The sequence below is a fragment of the Palaemon carinicauda genome, chromosome 21 (genome assembly GCF_036898095.1).
Source record: "Palaemon carinicauda isolate YSFRI2023 chromosome 21, ASM3689809v2, whole genome shotgun sequence".
Classification (NCBI taxonomy): Eukaryota; Metazoa; Arthropoda; class Malacostraca; order Decapoda; family Palaemonidae; genus Palaemon; species Palaemon carinicauda.
This window is the reverse complement of record NC_090745.1, coordinates 104,449,874-104,472,053: the sequence shown is the minus strand read 5'-3', so window position 1 is coordinate 104,472,053 and position 22,180 is coordinate 104,449,874. Positions and strand designations below refer to the sequence as shown.

General features: G+C 46.5%; 1 protein-coding gene across 3 annotated transcripts in view; it reads left to right on the top strand.

Moving 5' to 3' along the window:
* Positions 1–241: 241 nt before the first annotated feature.
* LOC137615385 (dnaJ homolog subfamily C member 11-like) overlaps positions 242–22,180 on the top strand; it is a 103,813-nt gene continuing 81,874 nt past the window's right edge. For 2 of the 3 annotated variants that reach the window (XM_068345205.1, XM_068345204.1), the window contains exon 1: positions 242–636. In XM_068345205.1, the coding sequence (XP_068201306.1) occupies positions 568–636 (69 nt within the window). In that variant the 5' untranslated portion in view covers positions 242–567. The remainder of the gene's footprint in view (positions 637–22,180) is intronic. The other variant, XM_068345203.1, reaches the window with a different exon arrangement.

Here is a 22,180-nt window from a genome sequence, read left to right as displayed (position 1 = left end):
AAGTGGTAAAGTGATACATTGATTGACAATAATCCCCATCAGATTTTCTATTTGGGCATTTGGCGTGCAAATTACTATTGAAGCTGTTTGACATAAAATCAAGTTTATGTCTTTTTAAGGTAAAGATGAAAATTGAACGTAATACTAAAAGGTATCATTTGGTATTTCAGATTTTGGCATCAAGCCACAGGAAAGTTTCTTATCAAGCACATACATGCCGTGAATACAGTATCTATGCCGTGAATGAAGGACAACAAGCTACCGCTATCTCGTACTGACTTGTGCATAATAGGGGAAATCACTGGAAATAGGAAAATAGCGATTATCCTTCGTATAATGTCGTTCAGATATACTTGTGATAGTAAAAGTTTTAACTTTTAGTTGAAAATAGTAACAATTTACTCTTATATGACGAAATGTGTCTATTAGTAATCTGGCTAGGTGTGTGCTGAGTAGCGTTGCGTCTCTATATTCAGTCCTGTTGATGTAAAGATTGAATGGTACATAAGCATCACCAATATATTTCGCCCGAGTTGTCATTGAAGCTAATTACCTGTATTAAGCAAGATGTCTGAAGAAATAGACGAACTACATGATGACGAGGATTACTATACGTTTTTAAATATTCCTCGAAAAGTGAGTATGCTTGTGTACACAAATTATTAGACTGTTTTGTTAATGTTACCGGTAAAGACCTCCACATTGGCCTCGACGTACAATATTTTGTTATGATTTTATAATTTTAGTCAATAACCAAACCTCTAGATGGGACCTAATTATGACAAAATTATTAGTCATTGAATTATTTTCGTGGTTAAAAATGGCTGACCTAATCCTTAAGGTTGATACTCTAGCTAACGTGTAGGACTAAATTAATGGTGAATTAACAGTACGCATAGCAAACTGTTTGGTATACTGTTTTTTATATTTTTGGGTGGCCAACCCGATGTTTAGTATCTTTTATTCAAGTAAAGAGCTTGCTTGCTTCAGATGTGACTATAAATGTTTCTTTTAAACATATATAAAGAGGTCGTTTGATAATATCTTTACCCATGCACCTATTTAGTATGGAAATGTCAAAATCTTACATTCCTTACCATCTCTGTATTATTATTGGAGCCTTTGTATATCAGCGGCCAGTTCCTTACGCGTTCATTAAAAATGGTCATCAACTAACCTAACCTACAAGCCGTGTCCTTACCTACTTATCTAACTGGGTGCAGCCCTGCGACCCCCCTTACACATCCGTATTCTAAGTGAGACATAATAATACATATAGGTGGCCGCTATCATACATACATCCCTTAATATATAAGAGGGCAAGAGGTTAACGTAGTTTGTTGGGACATGCTTAAACTTTGTCATATTGATTTTGGTAATTCTATACAATAGCTCTGCCACTAATATAACCATATTTGTTAACTTTATATATATAAAGATTAGAATCTTGGGGGACCCCGTAGGAAACCGGGGTTTTCGTTTGGGGAGTGAATTAAAGAATCCGTTTTACCGAACAAATAATGGCACATGTAGAATTGGCAATAAACAAGGCCACCAGCTAACCTAAACAAATTACCTAACCTAACCTTGTAGCTGAATTTTATCCTTACCTAGCCGGTGGGAGGGGGAATGAATGAGCACCAATCATTTATAGTTTTGTGAGAAATTTTTGAGTCATTTTCAACAAATTTATAAGTAAATTTAACGCCAATATAATTATATACAAGTAACAAATTACATTCTATATCTAAATGAGACTTTTCAAACCAAGTTCCCTTAATAATGGATACATAAAAACTACACCTTTTTTCAATATTAATCTTACCCGATGATCATGTAGCTGTCAACTCTGTTGCCCGACAGAAATCTACGGTCGGGATACGCCAGCGATCGCTATACAGGTGGGGGTGTACACAACAGCGCCATCTGTGAGCAGGTACTCAAGTACTTCTTGTCAACAAGAGCTCAATTTTTCCTCTGTCGTGCCACCGGCTAGACCTACTTGGATACGCTGTTGATTCTGGAGTTATTGTTCACGATTTGGTGATGTATTTGCTCTAGAGTTTAGCCTTCGCTATTCAGGAAGCTTTATCATTAGCTTAGCAAGCTTTTGGAATTAATTTGATTTAGTTATGGTGACGAAGAGAGTATGGACTCTCTTTCACTTTTAAATGGCCGACCCTTCCCTTAGACGGAAGTGTTGGTGTCGAAGAGAGTATAGACTCTCTTTCACTTTTTATGACCCACCCTTCCCTTAGACGGAAGTGTGTTTAGGTTTTTGGTAATTTTGCTTAACAAAGTTATAGATTTATTTTATAACATTGAGCCCGTCATATCGTTTTTCCTGTTAAGAATTTATGCTATTTTAATTTTAATGTTTTTGAAAGAATTTCTTTGATAGTCTCGTACTGTTTTCAAAGTTGAACTAACGTTTTGTTTAGTCTCCGCAGTTGTTGACGTTCAGAACGTTCAACTTGCGCTCTATCGTTACGATAGAGAGAGAGTATTTCACGGTTTCACGTTGCAGTAAGAGTAAACCGATTCTAGCGTTTCGTTCATTCTTTCTTAGCTTAAATGGTTTTAATTCTAATAAAGGAACTTTTTATTTGGGAAACCTTTGTTTTTTTTTTTTTTCCTTTAACAAATAATATGTTTTAACGATATATATAATTGGGCTCATCTCTCAGGTTCTAAGTCAGGAGAGAGAGAGAGAGAGATAGAGACGGAGGGAGAGAGAGGAGGATAAACGTTTCGTTCAAGCGGGTAACGTTGTTCTCGTTTTTTGCTCTTCTCCCTAGTCGCTATAGGGGAAGAAGGTAAAACGTTTCTAGAGTTTTATTCTTGTTCCCAGGCTTTATGCGGTGAGAGATTTTAAACGTAGTTTATTTGATCTAGTGTTTAGTCTCTTTTCCAGCCACTGAATTCTTTATCTTTCATTATGTTTTTCTGTTACATTGTAATACTCTTTTCGCAATTACTACCTTTTAATGAAGGATAGGATTGCGTGTTTCAGGTACAAACCACTTAAAGTTTCGAGTTCAGTGAAATAAGTGCAAACAGAAAATCAAAAGTGATAAAGTGATATGCGCAAAGTGTTACAGTGTTGCGTTCGAGGGTTCGTCTGTTCGTGCCAGTTGTTCACCTAGTCCGATACCTCTTTCAAGCTCCCAAGCCCAGGGGAGAAGTAATGTCGAAGGACTTATGGGTTCCACAGGCCTTGATCGACGAACAGACGTTTCCCTCCGTGGTTTCGGGTGTATCTACACACGTTGCCGACGTGATCACCCCACCCACACAAAGACGAGAGAGCCCATTTATTCCTCGTCTGCGGAAGAGGTTTCTCGCAGAAACCATGGACCAAATCTTGCAGCTTTTAAGTGCAAGTCGGTCCCTTCCGCGCAAGTCCAACGGCCTAGGTGTAGCCACTGGGTCAGTTCGGACTCGCTGCAGTACGACAACTGCACACCTCCCAAGAGAGGCAAGGTGGTACCGCAACAGGCAGTAACTCCGTCTGTTGCCGCACCAGCTGTTTTAGACCCTCAGTCACAACGGACAGTAGCTCCGTTAGTTGTTGTCTTTCATAGACCCTAGTGGTCCATGCTGCAGACTATACAGTCTCAGCTTGCTCCTTCATGCAGGAGTATCATGCTGGAAGGTTGACAATGCACCTGTTAACCTACAACCCGCCGAGGTTGTGCGCTCAGCAGATACTGCGGCTGCCTGCTCCCCTCCACCTGTGAGAGCTCCACCACCGATGCGCAGTCCACCCTGCCAGACGCATGTTCTTGCTGCACCATCTGCTAACATGCGTGAGCTACCGCATCAGCAGTGGGAAGGTTCTGTAGAGCTGCCGGGTTCCAGCACTATGCGGCATTTTCCGCAGCCCATGCAGCATGCTCTGCATACCTTACAGCATGCTCCGCATACCATGCAGCATGCTCTGCATACCTTACAGCATGCTCCGCATACCTTACAGCATGCTCCGCATACCATGCAGCATGAGCCGCATACCTTACAGCATGCTCCGCATACCATACCGCATGCTCCTCAACCCAACGCAGCCCCTCCCACGCACCAGCACTCTGCTTTTGTTGTTGCCAGCTCCCACACTCCGACTGCGGAGAAGGTTGACGATGCACCCGTGGGCCTACACCTCCCACGGTTGTGCGCCCGGCATGGCTTCCTGCTCTCACACTCCTGTTGTGAGAGCTCCTCCACCCATGCACAGTCAACCCTGCCAGATGTATGATGACTCCCACACACAGAGCACTCCGTTGCCGTGCGTGAGCTACCACAAGCTGCCGTGTTTTGACACGGTGTGTCAGCCTCCGCAACACACTGTGGTTACCGCCACTCGCCAGCAGCAAACTAGTCAGTCAGGAGTTGAGGCTTCCCCACACAACTTTGGTTGTTGCCAACTCACAAACTGTCATACAGTCTGCTACTTATACACCAGTGCTGTATGTCCTCACGCTCCTGTTGTGGTTGACAGTTCAGTTTTTGACAGTTCACAGACTGTTAAGCAGTTTCATAACGTTGCCTTCTGGTCTGCTGCTTTTGCACCAGTGAAACCCTCACTGAGAGAACCTAGCTTTTCTCGGATATGGTTCCTGTAGATGAGAAAGTGCTGTTCTCCCTCCTTCTGATATTCCCTTGAGGACTCTGTCATTTGGAGAGGAGCCTTAAGCTGCTTAGCCTCCTATGGACTTTTATTTAAGCATAACCTGCTTCCAGGGAGGGTAAATGGTTCCGCTTCAGTCGCTAACCCCGTCTGTTGCCACACCTGCTCCCATAGACCTTGGGCTTTGTTGCAAGACATGCAGTCCAAGCTTAGTCCGTGATAGAGGATTTATTACGGAGAAGACCCTTCTTGCCAACGACCTTCCTACCGGTTGGTTGTACGCCCTGTTGACGCTGAGGTATCCTACTCACGTCCGCCAGTTGAGATGGTTCCTCCACCGGTGCGACCCAGTGTGGGTTGCCAGTCGCACGTTGATGTTATGCTACTCTCGGAGGTGGTTGTGGACGTTCAGTGTGTCACTGGGAAGACGTTCAACAACCAGCAGAGGTGACTTGTTGTGACGCAGTGCGGCAACCTCAGCAACCCGATAAGGGGTTGTCTGTACTACCCAGACAGTCTAGACAGTTTCGGGTTGTCGCTGTACTTCCTCGCTTCCCCATGGTTGACAGTTCACAGACTGTGCAGCAGTACCATGATCTTGTGTCCGGCTCCGTCACGCATCCACCAGTGCGACCGGATTCAGCGAGTCAGACGTTGCCCACTCCGTTGCCGTTTCCTCATCAGTTTCGGATGAGGAACCCTCTGATGAGGACATGGCTGAACAAGAAGATCAATCCCCAGCCCTGCTATCCATCCAGAAGATGCTGAAGAAGGAATACGGCCCTGTCAGGCTGTGGATGAGTCTGGTTAGGACACTGTCATCTGTGGTGCATTTGGTGTCACTTGGAAGACTACACCTCCGTCCTCTTCGGTTTCATCTAGCTCTTCACTGGAAAAGGACAAGACGCTAGAAGCGGTCTCGATCCCGGTTTCCGGAAGATAAGTCTGGTCTAACCTGAGGAAGGACTTTATCAACCTTTTATAGGGTCTTCCCCTGACTGTTCAGACTCCCAACCACGTTCTCTTCTCAGACGCATCGGACGTAGGCTGGGGTGCGACCTTAGGCGGTAGGGAATGCTCGGGATTATGGAACTCGCGTCAAAGGACAATGCATTTTAACTGCAAGAAGCTTCTGGCAGTAAGTCTGGCCTGGAAAAGCTTCAGGTCTCTCCTTCAAGACAAAGTAATGGAGGTCAACACGGACAACTCCCTGCTTTGATGTTCATCTCCTAGCAAGGAGGGACCTACTCTCTGACATGGTGCGAGTTCGCTAGTGACCTCCTCTCCTGTTCAACAGGTCTAGACTTTTCACTAGTAACAAATTTCTTCCAAGGCAACTTGAATGTCTTAGCAGTTTGTCTCAGTAGGAAGGGACAATAATTCCAACATATTGGACCCTCCACAGAGATGTATGCAAGAGACTTTGGGTCACCTGGGGCCATCCAACCATAGATCTCTTCGCAACCTCGATGTCCAAGAGGCTCTCAACAGACCCAGCAGTGGTTCTTTTAGATGCCTTTCTACTAGATTAGTCTCATCTAGATCTATATGCATTCCCTCCGTTCTAGTTTGTCAACAAGGTACTGCAGAAGTTCGCCTCTCACGTTGGGACAAAGTTGACACTAGTTGCTTCCCTCTGGCCCGCGAGAGAATAACTTACCGAGGTACTTCGATGGCTAGTAGACGTTCCCAGAACTCTTCCCCTAAGGGTGGACCTGCTACGTCTGCCACGCGTAAGAAGGTACTCCAAGGCCTCCACGCTCTTCGTCTCACTGCCTTCAGAGTATCGAAAGACTCTCGAGAACTAGAGGTTTTTCGAAGGAGGCAACCAGAGCGATTGTTAGAGCAAGGAGAACATCCACCCTTAGAGTCTACCAATCGAAGTGGGGAATCTTCCTAAACTGGTGCAAGTCAGTATCCGTATCCTCGACCAGTACCTCTGTAACTCAAATAGCTGACTTCCTCTTATATCTGAGAAAAGAGCGATCTCTTTCAGCTCCCTCTTTCAAGGGTTACAGAAGCATGTTGGCATCAGTCTTCCGTCACAGAGGCTTAGATCTTTTTAACAATAAAGATCTACAGGACCTCCTTAAGTCTTTTGAGACCACGAAGGAGCGTCGTTTGGTTACACCTGGTTGGAATTTAGACGTGGTTCTAAGATTCCTTATGTTAGACAGGTTCGAACCACTTCAATCAGCCTCCCTGAAAGATCTCACCTTTAAGACTCTTTTCCTGATATGCTTTACCAGCTAAAAGAGTCAGTGAGATTCATGCCTTCAGCAAGAACATCGGATTTTCATCCGAAACGGCTACATGTTCTACATCTTGACTTTCTAGCCAAACACGAGCTGCCTTCTCGGCCTTGACCAATATCGTTAGTTATTCCAAACTTATCGATATGGTTGGAAAGGAACTAGAAAGAGTATTATGTCCTGTAGAGCTCTTAAGTTCTATTTTAAAAACCTTTATGAGGCCCGTCTGAAGCTTTATGTTGTTCAGTTAAGAATTCATCTTTGCCTATGTCAGAGAATTCTTTATCCCATTATTTTCAGACTGTTAATACGAGAAGCTCATTCCCTTCTGAATGAGGAAGACCAAGCTTGGCTGAAGGTAAGGACACACGAAGTTAGAGCTATCACAACTTCCGTGACCTTTTAATAAAATAGATCTCTGCAAAATATTTTCGACGCAACCTTTTGGAAAAGCTAATCAGTGTTCGCGTCTTTTATCTTAAGAATGTCCAGTCTCTTTACGAGAACTGCTACACTCTGGGACCATTCGTAGCAACGAGTGCAGTAGTGGTGGGGGCTCCACCACTACAATTCCCTAATTCCAGAACCTTTTTAATCTTTCTCTTGAAATATTTCTGGGTTGTCCGGAAGGCTAAGAAGCCTTCCGCATCCTGGTTGATTTGGCGGGTGGTCAAATTCTTTCTTGAGAAGCGCCTAGATTAGAGGTTGTGATGAGGTCCTTTAGTATGGGTTGCAGCCCTTAATACTTCAGCACCTAGGAGTCGCTCAGCATCCTAAGAGGATCGCTAGGCTCAGTAAGGAAGACGTACTTAAAAAGGCAGAGTAATGGTTCAAGTCGACTTCCTTACCAGGTACTTATTTATTTTATGTTTGTTATTTTGAATAACGGCTAAAATAAGATACGGGATACTTAGCTTCTTTGTTAACATGTATGCTGGTCTCCACCCACCACCCTGGGTGTGAATCAGCTACATGATCATCGGGTAAGATTAATATTAAAAAATGTTATTTTCATTAGTAAAATAAATTTTTGAATATACTTACCCGATGATCATGAATTTAAGGACCCGCCCTTCCTCCCCATAGAGAACCAGTGGACCGAGGAGAAAATTGAGTTCTTGTTGACAAGAAGTACTTGAGTACCTGCTCACAGATGGCGCTGTTGTGTACACCCCCACCTGTATAGCGATCGCTGGCGTATCCCGACCGTAGATTTCTGTCGGGCAACAGAGTTGACAGCTACATGATCATCGGGTAAGTATATTCAAAAATTTATTTTACTAATGAAAATAACATTTTTTCACTTTCTTCTTGTTTTTCAATACACTTTTAATAACACAGTGACTTTGGCAGTACTTTATTATTCTTTTGATGTTACCACAAAAATGCAAAACAAAGTCTTTGTAATTTAGATAACAACTGAGACGAGAACTTGCGAGAAAACCACGGATATTGATGTCAAAATAGATGGTAAATGAGAAACCGCACCAGAAGTTGAAGGTTCACACGCCTCCGTGGCTCTCAAGAGACTGAAAAATTAACGGTGGAAATTGTGTGAAAAATGGCGAAAAGTGTTTATTAGTAAAACCGTCACCTGATTAAGTATTTAAGTCATGTGATTCTAGTTTTGTTAAAATGCTAGTCCCAAGTAAAATATGGATTATCATCACTGGTTAAAAACTATGACCTTTGGGTGACGTCTTACTACGTAGAATATAGTCGATGATGTAAAAATGGCATAATCTATGTTTTTAACGTACAAACGAACAAACGAGAGCTCAGTCTGAAGAGGAATTTTGGAGAGTTATGAAGTCGAGGGACTTAGTTTTTTCAGGTGGGTCAAATGTAATTTTGATTTTTAAACCACTTCTAGACCTAGCGTCACTTAGATTTATATATCAAACGAAACCTTAGACTTCTATCTTCTTAGTAAAAGTACTTAAATTTGATAACTTGCGGGTAGAGCTATTGTATAGAATTACTTTGATTTTCTTTATTTGGAAAAGGCTGCTTATCTTGGTCTGAATTATTATTTTTTCAATATTAAACTTACCCGATAATCATGTAGCTGTCAACTCCGTTGCCCGACAGAATTCTACGGAGGGATACGCCAGCTATCACAATACTAGAAGGGGGTGTACTCACCAGCGCCACCTGTGGCCAGGTACTACAGTACTTCTTGTTGACACCTCCTCAATTTTTCCTCTGTCGTGCTTCCGGCAAGACGTTCTGGGATACGCTTATGATCTTGGAGTATTTTCACGGCTTTTGGTGAAGTATTTCTCTCAGATTTCGGCTGTCGCTTTACTGGAAAACTTCTATATTAGCTTAGATAGCTATTATTTAGTCCTGATAACGGTTAACGATCTTTTTGCTTGATTTGGAATCCCCACTTGGCTAACTCTTTTGATTCAAGATGTCTGACATTTCACAAGCCCCACCCCATAGACGATGTAGGTCTTGTAATAGGCGTATTCCGAAGGCCTCGGTAGATCCTCACACCGCTTGTTCTGACTGTAGGGAAAGGCCCTGTCAGTTAGAAGATCGATGTGAGGAATGCGCCGGACTTTCGGAACTTGATTTTGTCCGATTTCTTAAGTATTCAACCAAGTTAGAGAGAGAGAGAGTTAGGAGGAGTTCTTCTCGCTCTTCACTTTTTTCCTCACCTCATGATCCCCTACCTTTTCCTCCCCCTGTAGTGGCTACCCCCGAACCTACTATTTGCCCTCAACCTGATATGTCTGTTGTTTTGCGTGCCATTCAGGCTTTAGGTGACAAAGTAGAGTCAGTGGTTAGTGATCATAAGTCTCTTATGGCCGAAGTCAAGGAACTTAAGGTCAAGAGTGCAGTGGGTGGTATTAGTGCCAGTGCTGTGACGAGTGCTAGTGTCAGTGCAGTGCCAAGTGCTAGTGTCAGTGTCAGTGTGGTGCGTGAGGGTACTTATGTGCGTGCCAGTCGTCCTCCCAGTCCGGGACCTCTTGCAAGCTCCCAAGCCCAGGGGAGAAGCAATGTCGAAGGGCAAAAGGGTTCGGCAGGCCTTGATCGGCGCACAGAAGTGTCCTCGGTGGTTGCGGGCGTGTCTTCCAGAGACCGTCACTCCCACCTGCAGACGATTGAGCCCGTCTTTTACTCGTCTGCTGAAGAATTGTCAGGGAAGAAACGTTGGACTCAGGTCTCAAGACCACTCAAGCGCAGAGTCCAGACCTCAAGAGCTCAACCTGGCTGCAGTCATTGGATCAGCTCTGACTCGCCGCAGTCATCAGTTGAATGCACTCCTCCTAAGAGGAGTAAGGTGCTGCCGCAACAGATCTCTGCTGTTAAGGCTTTACCTCAGCAGACCTTAGTGTCTGCCGACCCCAAGTTGACTTTACTGCAGTCCATGCAGTCACAACTTGCGGTCTTGATGCGTGAGTGTCAGGCTGAGAAGGTTACACCTCCTCCTGCGATCGCTCCGCCTAACCGCAGTACTGCCTGCCAGGCGTACGATGTTGAGGCTCCTCAGGATACCTTACCACGTTCTGAGTTGACTGTTTCCAGTGGTGTGCAGCTCCCTCCGCCTTCCTTAAGGCAACCTCAGCAATGGGAACAGGAAGCTTATACCTTACTTCCTCCGCTTCCACTTGCAGTTCCACCAGTGAGGCAGCACTCTCTTGAGGTACAACAACCTCTCCCATCCATGAGTCAGACTCCTCAGCTCTCGCTGCAGCGACCTCAACCCTCCTCAAGGCAAGCACCTCAACACCTTAGCCTTGCGCCTCAGGAACCTCAACTCGCGAGACAATTACTGCGTTCTGCGCAGCCACTACCTCATCGCTCACAGCTCACACCTCAGGAACCTCAACTCGTTCCTCAGGAACCTGCTACTGCGCATCCACCAACCACACAGCAAGCGCAACTCTTGAGTTCAGACACTCATGCCAGGAGTCAGCCCCCTCCACCCATGCGCCTACCTTCTGCTACTTCTTTGGATCAGCCTTTGCAGCCTGAGCCTCAGGTGTTCCCTCAACAGAGACTTGAGGAGGAAACCACAAGTATTTTTGTTCCAGCTCGTGCTGATTCTGCTGTTCAGCATACCTTACCTATCTCTTCGCTACACTCTGGCGATGAGGTTTCTAATGATGAGGCTGCACACCTGGATCCCTCATCAGACGTGGATGAATCCAAGTCTTCTCCGCCTCCTATTGACTTTCGTAAGGTCTTGGCTCTTTTCAGAGAGGTATACCCAGACCACTTTGTCTCTGCTATCCCCCGCTCTCCGCCATCTGAGTTTTCGCTGGGCATGCAGCCAGCTAAGTCTACGTATACTAAGCTCGTCTTAGCAAGGTCCTCTAAGAGAGCGTTAAGGATTTTAGGGGAGTGGTTGCAGTCTAAGCAACAACTTGGAAAGACTTCCTTCATGTTTCCTCCGACTAAGCTCACTTCTAAAGCGGGCGTTTGGTATGCCACAGGAGAGGAACCAGGCTTGGGAGTACCTGCCTCTGCCCAGGCTGACTTCTCAAGTTTGGTAGACTCTCCTCGTAGAACAGCAATGAGGCGCTCTAAGGTTTGCTGGACCTTCTCAGACCTTGATCACTTCCTGAAGGGTGTTTTTAGAGCATTTGAGATGTTCAATTTCCTTGACTGGTGCCTGGGGGCCCTTAGCAAGAAGACCTCCCCTGCGGACAAGGACTCTGCCATGCTATTGATGTCCTGCATGGATAAGGCCATTAGGGATGGATCTGGCGAGCTTGCATCGATGTTTGTGTCAGGGGTTCTTAAGAAAAGGGAGCAGCTTTGTACCTTCCTTTCCTCCAGCATCACACCTTGTCAAAGGTCTCAACTCCTTTTCGCTCCGCTCTCGAAATTCCTTTTTCCCGAAGAGCTTGTTAAGGACTTGTCTGCGGCCCTGATACAAAAGGACACCCATGATCTTGTGGCCTCATCGGCTCGTAAGACTAAGGTTGCTACCTCAGTCCCCAGGACTTATCGCACCCCAGTGGCTGATACTCCTGCTACGAGGTTTATTCCGCCCTTTCGTGGTAGAGCCCCCAGCCTAGGAAGCTCCCGTCCAGACTCTTCCAGGAGCAAGTCTAGGAAAGGTTCCAAGGCTTCTAAAGGAAAAAACTGACTCTCCTCATCTCCAGACAGCAGTAGGAGCCAGACTCAAGATCTTCTGGCAAGCCTGGGAAAAGAGAGGTGCAGACGCCCAGTCTGTCAGTTGGCTGAGGGAGGGTTACAGGATACCATTCTGCCGCAAACCCCCTCTGACCACATCTCCCATCAACCTCTCTCCCAACTACAAAGAAAAGGACAAGAGGCTAGCGTTGCACCAGGAGGTGTCGCTCCTTTTACAGAAGAAGGCAGTGGTTATAGTCCGGGACCATCAATCCCCGGGCTCCTACAACCGTCTCTTTCTGGTGGCCAAGAAGACAGGAGGTTGGAGACCGGTGCTGGACGTCAGCGCGCTCAATGCTTATGTCACCAAGCAGACGTTCACGATGGAGACGACGAAGTCGGTCCTAGCAGCGGTCAGGCAGGAGGACTGGATGGTCTCGTTGGACCTGAAAGATGCTTACTTTCACGTTCCTATTCATCCAGACTCCCAACCTTTCCTGAGATTCGTTTTTGGAAAGGTTGTCTACCAATTCCAAGCCCTGTGTTTTGGCCTAAGCACAGCTCCTATGGTGTTTACGCATCTGATGAGGAATATAGCAAAATTCCTCCACTTATCGGACATTAGAGCCTCCCTTTACTTAGACGACTGGCTGTTGAGAGCCTCCACGAGTCGTCGCTGTCTGGAGAGTCTCAACTGGACTTTGGACTTAATCAAAGAACTGGGTCTGTTAGTCAACCTAGAAAAGTCTCAGCTCATTCCCTCCCAATCCATTGTGTACCTGGGAATGGAGATTCGGAGTCAGGATTTTCGGGCTTTTCCATCGGCCCCAAGGATAAGCCAAGCCCTAGATTGCATCATGAGCATGCTGAAGAGGAGCAGTTGCTCGGTGAGACAGTGGATGAGTCTCACAGGGACCCTTTCATCGCTGGCCCTGTTCGTCGAGCTAGGGAGACTCCACCTCCGCCCTCTTCAATTCCATCTTGCAGCTCATTGGGACAAGGGTTTGACTCTCGAAGCAGTCTCTATCCCAGTCACCAAAGAGATGAAGACCACTCTCTTGTGGTGGAAGACCAATCTCCTTCTCAGGGAGGGTCTATCGTTGGCTATTCAGACCCCCAATCTTCATCTCTTCTCGGATGCATCGGACTCGGGCTGGGGCGCGACCTTGAACGGACAGGAGTGCTCGGGAACGTGGAACGAGGAACAGGGAACGCTCCACATCAACTGCAAGGAGCTACTAGCAGTTCATTTAGCCCTGTTGAACTTCAAGTCCCTCCTGCTAGGCAAGGTGGTGGAGGTGAACTCCGACAACACCACAGCCTTGGCTTACATCTCCAAGCAAGGAGGGACCCATTCGAGGAGCCTATACGAGATCGCAAGGGACCTCCTCATTTGGTCAAGAAGTCAAAACCTCACTTTAGTCACGAGGTTCATTCAGGGCAACATGAACGTCTCAGCAGATCGCCTAAGCAGAAGGGATCAGGTCATTCCCACGGAATGGACCCTCCACAAGAGCGTGTGCAACAGACTTTGGACCTTGTGGGGTCAGCCTACCATAGATCTGTTTGCCACCTCCATGACCAAGAGACTTCCGTTGTACTGTTCCCCAGTTCCAGACCCAGCAGCAGTTCATGTGGATGCTTTTCTGCTGAACTGGTCCCATCTCGACCTTTACGCATTTCCACCGTTCAAGATAATAAACAAAGTCCTTCAGAAGTTCATCTCGCACGAAGGGACACGGCTGACGCTGGTTGCTCCCCTTTGGCCTGCAAGAGAATGGTTCACAGAGGTACTTCAATGGCTGGTCGACGTCCCCAGGACTCTCCCTCTAAGAGTGGACCTTCTACGTCAACCTCACGTAGACAGGTTGCACCCAAACCTCCACGCTCTTCGGCTGACTGCCTTCAGACTGTCGAAAGATTCGCTAGAGCTAGAGGCTTTTCGAAGGAGGCAGCCAGTGCGATTGCCAGAGCAAGGAGGGTTTCCACTCGTAGAGTCTACCAATCTAAGTGGGAAGTCTTCCGGAGCTGGTGTAGAGCCAATGCAGTATCCTCTACCAATACCTCTGTGACCCAAATAGCTGACTTCCTTTTACATCTTAGGAATGAGAGATCCCTTTCAGCCCCTACGATTAAAGGGTACAGGAGTATGTTGGCTTCAGTTCTCCGCCACAGAGGTTTGGACCTTTCTTCCAACAAGGACCTTCAAGACATCCTTAAGTCTTTTGAGACTTCTAAAGAGAGTCGTCTACCCACTCCAGGCTGGAACCTAGACGTAGTCTTAAGGTTCCTTATGTCACCTAGGTTCGAACCTCTCCAGTCAGCTTCCTTCAAGGACCTTACCCTCAAGACTCTTTTTCTCGTCTGCCTTGCAACAGCTAAAAGAGTCAGTGAGGTTCATGCCTTCAGCAAGAACATTGGTTTCACGACCGAATCTGCAACATGTTCTTTACAGCTTGGATTCTTAGCTAAGAATGAACTTCCTTCGCGTCCTTGGCCTAGATCGTTTGATATACCTAGCCTCTCCAACATGGTAGGTAACGAGCTAGAAAGAGTTCTTTGCCCTGTCAGAGCTCTCAAATATTATCTTAATAGGTCAAAACCTATTCGAGGACAGTCAGAAGCCTTATGGTGTGCCATCAAGAAACCTTCGAGGCCCATGTCCAAGAACGGGGTTTCGTATTATATAAGGCTTCTGATTAGAGAAGCCCATTCTCACTTAAAGGAGGAAGACCTTGCTTTGCTGAAGGTAAGGACCCACGAAGTAAGAGCCGTAGCTACTTCGATGGCCTTTAATAAAAACCGTTCTCTGCAGAGCATAATGGATGCAACCTATTGGAGGAGCAAGTCAGTGTTTGCATCATTTTATCTTAAAGATGTCCAGTCTCTTTACGAGAACTGCTACACCCTGGGACCATTCGTAGCAGCGAGTGCAGTAGTAGGTGAGGGCTCAGCCACTACATTCCCTTAATCCCATAACCTTTTTTAACCTTTCTCTTGAATACTTTATTGTTGTTTTTATGGTTGTTACGGTAGGCTAAGAAGCCTTCCGCATCCTTTTGATTTGGCGGGTGGTCAATTCATTCTTGAGAAGCGCCTGGGTTAGAGGTTGTGTAGAGGTCCTTTAGTAGGGGTTGCAGCCCTATATACTTTAGCACCTTTGAGTTGATTCAGCCTCCAAGAGGAACGCTGCGCTCAGTAAGGAAGACGAACTTAAAAAAGAGGCAGAGTAACGGTTCAAGTCGACTTCCTTACCAGGTACTTATTATTTCATTGTTATTTGAGATAACTGTTATATGAAATATGGGATACTTAGCTATCCTTTAATCTTGTACACTGGTTTTCACCCACCCCCCTGGGTGTGAATCAGCTACATGATTATCGGGTAAGTTTAATATTGAAAAATGCTATTTTTATTAGTAAAATAAATTTTTGAATATACTTACCCGATAATCATGATTTAATTGACCCTCCCTTCCTCCCCATAGAGAACCAGTGGACCGAGGAAAAATTGAGGAGGTGTCAACAAGAAGTACTGTAGTACCTGGCCACAGGTGGCGCTGGTGAGTACACCCCCTTCTAGTATTGTGATAGCTGGCGTATCCCTCCGTAGAATTCTGTCGGGCAACGGAGTTGACAGCTACATGATTATCGGGTAAGTATATTCAAAAATTTATTTTACTAATAAAAATAACATATTATTATTATTATTATTATTATTATTATTATTATTATTATTACTAGCTAAGCTACAACCCTAGTTGGAAAAGCAAAATGCTATAACCCCAAGGGCTCCAACAGGGAAAAATAGACCAGTGAGGAAAGGAAATAAATTATATGAGAAATAATGGACAATTAAAATAAAATATTTTAAAAACTAACATCATCATAATAGATATTTAATATATAAACTATAAAAAGAATTGTCAGCCTGTTCCACATAAAAACATTTGAAGTTCTACCAATTCTACTACCCTATTAGGAAGATCATTCCACAACTTGGTCACAGCTGGAATAAAACTTCTAGAATACTATGTAGTATTAACCCTCATGATGAAGTCCTGGTGATATGGTAATATGAAGCTATTTTTATGATTTATGAAATATGATTGTGTTACCTTGCCAGGAGTGTAGCCAGTTGTGAAGCAAACACAGGGTGAGACTTAGTCCTATGGTAAGCTAAGGATAAAGTAGTTTGATGGAGGTGGGGGGGGGGGGGTCGCTGCCCCCCTGTTAGATAAGTAAGGATACGACTCCTAGGTTAGGTTAGGCGGTGTTCATGTGTTTTTTTCCTTCATACCTTTTGAAGTTTTACACCCAGTCTGTCTCATACCTTGTGTAAAATTTCACTGGTTATGAGGGAAAAAACCTCATTTCAAAAGAGAAACTATCGGAAGAACACCGCCTTATCTAAGGTTCCCCACCTAACCTAACCTAGGAGTCATATCCTTACCTACAAACTTAAGTCCTCCCTTAGACTACTGTATCTTAAGCCTAGGTTTCCACCCTGTGTTTTCCTTCTCAGTCGGCTTCACTTCTGGGAAGGTAATGCTAAATCATAATATGTCGTAAAATTGTAAAAGTAGTTTCATATCATATTTCAGACCAAGAGAAACAAAATTTTTCCCTTAAAGAAAATCAATTTGACAAGCAATACGAAGTTTACGCCTGTGCCAGCAAACTACATTCACCTCAAGAATTCCCAAATTAAATACCTGAGTATATTGTTTTCTCAGTTTTTATAGCATACTGTACCATTAAAACCTTTCAAGTTACTATTTAGAGCTGTTTTCACTATCACAGATTTTAATAACGTAATTCTATTTCAAAAGAAAGAAGTGCTGCTTTCATCATTTTGAAATGGTTATTTTGAATTTGTTGTTTGACTAGGAAATTCCTGTTGCAGTCCTTTATAATATAGATGAATATGTCCATTTCGGAGAAACTAAGTGTTACTGATATATTTATTTGTGCTTTGAACAGTTTTCATATCAATAACTGTCAAAAACCAGTATTTTTGAACTTATAAGGATGAGTGAAATTCAGGAAGGTACTCCTGAAAAAACTTATTTGTTCCGTCACTCTATACAAACCCTCACTAATTATACTGGATATTATTTTTGGCTTAGCTGAAAGACAACCCATAAGACTTTTAGCGAGGGATAACTACCCCAATGGCTTGTAAGCGGGAGGGGGATACCAGCTACCTCGCTCACTCGTACACCTGGGATGAGCACCCACTTTGCTTTTGGCTCGGGTAGAGTGCGGACGTTGCTGCTCTCTCCCTCCTTAACTACTGCCATTTGAATGTTGAAATATTGATATGTTGCAGTTTCTTCTTTAATTCCTTTTCCTTTTGCAGTGAGTACGTTGCTCTTTTGTCGCCCTCATGCGCACGCGTCGTGGACCTGAGGGCCACTCCAGCGGTAACCTTGTGTCCACCCTTGAGACGGACCTCAACGAACTGTGTCCATCTTGCCGAGGCAGGTGGTGTGACCGGGACAACACTTGTTCCGAATGTCAGGAGTGGTCTGCCTCCCATTGGGAGAGGTTTGGGCGTAGGTGAAAGAAGAAGGCCAATCGAGATTTTTCACCTTCATTTTCTTCCTTAAAGACGAAGAAGTCTCGGACTTCTTACCCCCCGATCTCTTCCTGAAGCTGCTCCTCTACTGGTTTCTTCTGTGGAACAGCCGAGTAGCAGCGCAGCCCATTTAACCCCAAGTCAACCTTGGGGATCGAGGGACGGTACTGTTTCCCCTGGCGAAATGGTCCTGCCCCCTCCGGGGAGCGCCTGCTCCTCTTCTGATCTTTTCCAGATGGGGCCGTTGCAGGGTTTGGCTGGTCCTCTGTCAAAGGAAGTTATGTATGAGCTTCTTCAGATGGGTTTCGAGAGGACTTGGAGGTGGATCCTTCCCCGTTGGGTGCAGCTCTGAACGACCATGGTGCTGCTGCCCCTCGTTCAGACTTTCTGTCGCCTGCTGACGCCGTAGACGACGCTTCCCCCTAGCTGAGCCCACTCTTCTGTTGGGGAGGAGCAAAGTCAAAGGCAGGTTTCTCCTTCGAGTGGCCATCTCTCTTGCCCACGAGTGAGATCCCCGTGAGATATCTTGTTCACGAGAAACCAACGTGTGACTTCACTGACTTTGTCAGAGCCGGCTCCCTCTTCGGAGGAACCTGCTTAGCGTTCTCCACTGGGGATTCGTCAGGTGTCGGAGTTTCTGACTCCTTGTCACCCTGGGCATTCTTCCCCCCCCCCCTTGCTGTTATGAGACGCCTGTTCAATCCTGTAAAGGACCGACATTCTAAGACTCGGGGCTCTCATCATGCTGAGCCTTCGGGCTCTCGTCACGCCGAGCCTTCGGGCTCTCGTCACGCCGAGCCTCCGGGCTCTCGTCACGCCGAGCCTCCGGGCTCTCGTCACGCCGAGCCTCCGGGCTCTCGTCACGCCGAGCCTCCGGGCTCTCGTCACGCCGAGCCTCCGGGCTCTCGTCACGCCGAGCCTCCGGGCTCTCGTCACGCCGAGCCTCCGGGCTCTCGTCACGCCGAGCCTCCGGGCTCTCGTCACGCCGAGCCTCCGGGCTCTCGTCACGCCGAGCCTCCGGGCTCTCGTCACGCCGAGCCTCCGGGCTCTCGTCACGCCGAGCCTCCGGGCTCTCGTCACGCCGAGCCTCCGGGCTCTCGTCACGCCGAGCCTCCGGGCTCTCGTCACGCCGAGCCTCCGGGCTCTCGTCACGCCGAGCCTCCGGGCTCTCGTCACGCCGAGCCTCCGGGCTCTCGTCACGCCGAGCCTCCGGGCTCTCGTCACGCCGAGCCTCCGGGCTCTCGTCACGCCGAGCCTCCGGGCTCTCGTCACGCCGAGCCTCCGGGCTCTCGTCACGCCGAGCCTCCGGGCTCTCGTCACGCCGAGCCTCCGGGCTCTCGTCACGCCGAGCCTCCGGGCTCTCGTCACGCCGAGCCTCCGGGCTCTCGTCACGCCGAGCCTCCGGGCTCTCGTCACGCCGAGCCTCCGGGCTCTCGTCACGCCGAGCCTCCGGGCTCTCGTCACGCCGAGCCTCCGGGCTCTCGTCACGCCGAGCCTCCGGGCTCTCGTCACGCCGAGCCTCCGGGCTCTCGTCACGCCGAGCCTCCGGGCTCTCGTAACTTGTCAGCTGCTCGCTATGCGTCAGGTACGCACGACTCGCCAGCTGCTCGTCACTTGACAGCTGCGCATGGTTCTGCCAGCTGTTCTCTACGGGTTATCTAGGTGGGTCTTGCCGACTACTCGTCACCTCACCATCAGGTGACGAGTGATTGTCTTTCGCCACAGAGCACAGAGAGACCTTCACATGAGACGAGACGAACATCGGTCTTGATAGCCGTGTGAGTGTCACTCGCTTGAACAAGCCCCCAAGGCTTGTGGGACTCCATATCCCCAGAGCTCTACTGTTAAGTGACGGTGACTCACTCTTCGCTCCCTAGCTTTTTACCCTCGCATCAGTCCCCGAGACCGACTGCTACGATTCTCTCGCAGGCTCGCAAGCGCCTGTTCCAAGGGATCGTCACCCACCATGAGCCAGCTCACCCTGCGCGAGCAGCGTGGTGATGATTCCCATTGCAAGGTACATCGGGCCCAGGGTGGACGACAGAAGGAGGCACCAAACTAAAGCATCGCTTTGAGGGATTAGCTCTCGGCAAAACCCCTAGCAGTTAGACTGGTGCTGCAATTACCTGCATAGTGCGACAGGCAGTGGCAGGGGCCCTTCCCCTCTCTCAATCCGTGGGATTTCCCTGATGGCTTCTCTCCTTCCCGGTTCCTCTCCTCCTTCAGATCCTTGGAGGAGTTCCAAAGGTCGACCCTAGCAGGACCCTCTTCCAAGGAGAGACCTCTCTCCACCAGGAAGAGGAATTGGGAGGAAGAAGATGCAGAGAAGTCTGGGAGCCCAGGCAAAAATTGTGAAGTACAGTATGCCATGCAGGCTACTTCGTAGGTGGATCTCGGGTTGGGATTGGTAGGACACCTAATCAGGTCTTGGAACTGGTCACGTGAGTCAATCAGGAGGGCGATGGACACCTTCCTTGTATAACTCTTTATTTAGTCAAAAGGATGACTGATAAGTCACCTGGAACACAGGAGGTACAAATATAAGTAATAGAAGATACAAACATAAATAATAGAAAATACAAACATAAGTAATGAATAAACTGAGGTAAATGACATATCTCTCATTTCCTTTCCCTAGGGGAGAGTTTTAAAGGGTACAAATAAAACTTGACGGGCTGGAAACAGCAACTTATGAAAGTTTTGTAATAGTCCTGGTTGCCAAAATATAAAAACATCAATAGTTTTTAGAGCACTTGATCAGTTCACATAGCCTGATTAGAAATTATACACGACTTAAAGGCCATTCATCAATAGCACTTCCATGCACTTAATATAGAGACCTCAGCTCTCTTCAAGGGGGGTATTATTGTGACCCACAGAAGATCCTTGGTTGAAGTGAACAGTCACACTAATCCTTAAAATGTAGTCTTAAAGGCACCGTTTCCCTAGCGCCTGGTTTTTTATGAGGCATAAGATGCCTCAGGGATAATGGTAGCTTAGTAATTGGTGGCACAGTTGTGTACTCTGGTGAGGATGGACCCAATGGAGTGGTGACTGGTTCCTGTTGATCCGGTAACTACAAAGAAGTTGTAGCTGTTGGCCCTGGGGTTGTGAGCTGTGGAGTTGTTGGCTCTGTATATGGGACTTCAACTGGAGCTGGTGCAGCTTCTGGCTCAGATGGACCTTCTGCAACTTCAGTTATAGTAGGTGCGGTGCTCGCGGGCTGGTTGAACCGGCCAGCCGGTTCTCTGGGGTGTGCGAAGAAGAAGATCAATCCTATCAGGATGAGGCTGGGATGATGTCGGTGATTTTTTAGTGTCACTCTACCAGATCCATCGACCCTAATAGCATACTGATAGAACTGGCAGACCTGGATAACCACTCCAGTGCAGTCCCAGCATCTAGGGTGATTGCCTACCAGGTTCTGTAAGCACACATGATCCCCGACTTTCAATGGTGGCAGTTGTGTGGTACGTAAGGACCACTTCTCACATTCTCGTGAGTGGCGCTTTGCCAAGGCCACTTCCGTTCTTCATCATTTCTTGCCATGTGTTGTGAGGGCAATATCTACCTAAGGGGATGGGAATGGGGTCTGTGATAGGTCTGCCAAATAGGACCCTCGCTGGCGAGGTCTTCGTTTCCGGGTCTACCGAGTTCTGGTAAATAGGCATCACTCTTTGGAATCCGTCAGTGTTGAGGGATCCAGCTGGGCCTGTGTTGTCAGTGAGCATCCTATTGATGGTTTTCACTGCAACCTCAGCACTCCTGTTAGCATGGGGATTGTCGCTAGTCACGACAATTTTAGTGAGGTGCAGGGTTCCTACCACTTACGATCTATATTGTAAGGAGAGAACCCCGGTTAAAATGCTAAGAGCCAGTTGGCATGGTCTTCCACCCCCCTATAAAAAGTGAGGGTTTGTATAGAGTGATGGAATAAATGACAAATTTGGTAGTAATTTGTATTCTTTCTAACGATACAAACCTGGAGCTGTTTATACAGATTGGCCCACCAGCACCTATCCCCCAAGAAAGTCCTGCCTGCAAGCAAAATGGTGCTCAGCCCAGGTATGTGAGTGAGCAGGGTAGTTTGCTACCCCCCATTCCTCCTGCTAACTATCTGTTGGGGTAGTTATCCAGCACTGTAAGTATTATGGTTCTTCTTTCAGCTACGCCAGAAGTAATATCCCCTATAAATATCTCCAGGTTTGTATCGTTAGGAAAAACCGTTTATTTCCAAATTTGTCATGTTTATTTTACCTTGTCTTAGTATGAAGGATACTATATATGGATGATTAGTTGCACTTAGTCTGCTTGTTCATGCCCATTTAGTACATATTCTCTTGTGTGACTAGTTCTGAATTTTTGGGGTAATCTTGCCAAGATTCTTGGAAATGATGTGTCCTACCATGCAAGTGGCATTTTTAGATTTCTTTCAGAAGCAGGTCTTCTGAAAAATATTTAACTTTTATGACATTAAATTTTTATGATTTTAATTGAATACTCTTTAATTTTTTATTTTGTTTCATTTTTTATTTTTGTATACATAAATTAAATGTTACCGGCATCAATGACCTTAGATGTCAGGATGCCTGAAAACTTTAAATCATTCATTCATTGTGTTCTTTCCTTTTG